At 42.8% G+C, this 2,500-nt stretch overlaps 1 protein-coding gene across 1 annotated transcript in view; it reads left to right on the top strand.

The window, feature by feature from the left end:
- The first annotated feature begins 111 nt into the window (after positions 1–111).
- pvalb8 (parvalbumin 8) overlaps positions 112–2,500 on the top strand; it is a 3,266-nt gene continuing 877 nt past the window's right edge. Inside the window, exons 1-4 of the mRNA XM_083649591.1 lie at positions 112–243; positions 821–888; positions 1,330–1,462; positions 2,292–2,401. Coding sequence (XP_083505717.1) covers positions 828–888; positions 1,330–1,462; positions 2,292–2,401 — 304 coding nt within the window. The 5' untranslated portion in view covers positions 112–243; positions 821–827. The remainder of the gene's footprint in view (positions 244–820; positions 889–1,329; positions 1,463–2,291; positions 2,402–2,500) is intronic.

The raw sequence follows: 2,500 nt of genomic DNA on the forward strand, positions 1-2,500 counted from the left end.
AGGCTGTTACAGATGTCCACGGTCCATTCTATCTGCCCCTGTGCGTTATAAATAGTAAAGGTTAATTAGTTAGCCGAGAAATTGGATCAGGGGCGGGCAGTTAGAATTTGATCCATAGACAGGTAACTCAAGCAATCCCCATTGTCACTGCAATCAGACCTATATAAATCCACCTTGACGGACACCAGTCACCACAGCCTTACCTCTCCGCTGCATCGTCGACCAGACAAGAACCTCAACGCGGTAAGTTGCTGTGTGCAATCAGGACAGGCTTTATCTCGTCGCCTCGGTGGGAAGAAAGAAACAGCTTTGGGGTTTAAAGAAATGTGCAGACTTTAATCGGATTTTCTGCCTCCTAAGCGTATATTAGTCATTTCTCTTAATGTATGTATGTCGTTTACACCGACTTTACAGCAGTTCAAAAGCGATCTACCTGCATGGCAGGTGAAGTAATTGCGTGCGTAAAATGAGAAGAGATAACTTTGCGCGCGTAAAAGTGAGAGTATTGACTCTATAAGGGGAGAATGGATCCTGTAGCCCTATACCTGTAGTTGCATAACTGGATATTGTAGTAAAATATAGATATAGGCCTACTGTGTTTTGTTGGGATAATTCCTAGCGATTATTTTGACTTTCATACAGAACTGAGAGAGGATTTATTGCGAGTCAATATGTAAAACGCCATCCTCTCACCACAGACTGCTGATAAATAATACTGTCACCTGAACACCTTTGCTCTCATTGTCAAGTTATAATGTTTGCTACTGTACGTTACCTGGCTAAATGTGTTAATAATTCACTGTGCTTGTTCTTCTGACAGGATTAAAATGTCGCTCTCATCTGTCCTTTCCGCTGATGCCATCGACGCAGCTATCAAGGACTGCCAAGGTATCGTCTTCCACTAATATCATTGCTTTCTTCATTACATTTTCCCCTATACAGTAGAAATTGGAGGCTGCGCAGTAGGCTAACAAGGACCAGAGTAGCTTTATGCATTGCAAATGTCAAAATCTGGAAATGTGGACACTTGATATATAAAACTCCTCTGGGGATTATTCAGTATATTGTCTCCAAGCTGTGTGCGTCTGGTGACCTATAATGGATAGCCTACTGACAAAATAATATATTTTCAGTTAGCAGTCATTGATCCACATGGCGGACACACAAATTGCATGACTCTTTCTAAGTTAAATTGATATCCCATTTGGTCCAATATCTGGCTAGGTTAGTTTACAAAAGAAAACATTTTAGTATTTCATGTTAAAGGTGCTGCCGCCTCGCCTCATTCATGTCATGTCCCCTCCTCTCTCTCTCTCTCTCTCTCCTCAGCACCGGACTCCTTCTGCCCCAAGAAGTTCTTCCAGCTGTGTGGTATGACCAAGAAGAGCCCCCAGGACATCAAGAAGATTTTTGGCATCCTGGACAACGATGCCAGCGGTTTCATCGAGGAGGATGAGCTCAAGTGAGTGGGCAGGCTTGTTGTTTTGCCCTGGATTATTCTGCCTCCTAACAGGCCAGTGGATTTTTTCCCCAACTCACAGAGAGATTTGTCTCGGATGACCTCAAGACAACCAACTTTGTGTGGCTGGACAGGATTTCCATTCATATTGATTCATTATTAGTTAGGCTAGGTGATGTAACCGGAGGGGAAGCCAGCCTAAAATGTTTTGGGCTGACAAAAAATGTAGCCTATGACATAAATTCAAAGTGTAAGCAGTATCAAAGTCATGTAAGTTAGCCTATAAGGAAGACAGCCAAAATTTTATGATTTTCTGAAAATATGATTTGTTTTTATTGGTGGTTGTTTACCTTATTATGAATGATCACCTACTGGAGGTCATAGTTCACCCACCATTTTATTGACCACATTTGATAACATAACAGATATGGAAGTCTACTAGTTTTAGCATTACTGTTATCTTGTGCCAGATTTAGCTGTATCAGCATCACCAACATCATTCATTTGATCAATCTTAGTATTAGACTTTCATATTACTCATTTTACATCAAAGGCTTTACTATCATCCATGTGCATTTCGTTTTTTTTGTCCTGTGTAAACTGTGAGGATGAGAGCTGCCTGGACCTCTGTGTTAGATCCCAGGGCAAGCTTTCTCTCTCTCTCTCTCTTTCTCTCTGTGTCTCTCTCTCTCTCTCTCTCTCTCTCTCTCTCTCTCTCTCTCTCTCTCTCTCTCTGGTGAATTAGCCTGCTGTAAGTAAAGAACACCACTGACTGGGAGTGTTATTGTCTCTGTAACTAACCCTAAGTAACCCCGGTGCTGTGTGTGTCCAGGTTCTTCCTCCAGAGGTTCACTTCTGGCGCTCGCGTTCTGACCGACACAGAGACCAAGGCCTTCCTGTGTGCTGCCGACGATGACAGTGATGGCAAGATTGGAGCAGATGGTGAGATACCTATTTTACATACCCATTCTGTGGATATGCAAGCTGCGTGTGTGTGTGTGCGCGCACATGTGTGTGTGTGTCTTTTGGAGAGAACAAATG

The sequence above is a fragment of the Poromitra crassiceps genome (genome assembly GCF_964638095.1).
Source record: "Poromitra crassiceps genome assembly, chromosome: 13".
NCBI classification, from domain to species: Eukaryota; Metazoa; Chordata; class Actinopteri; order Beryciformes; family Melamphaidae; genus Poromitra; species Poromitra crassiceps.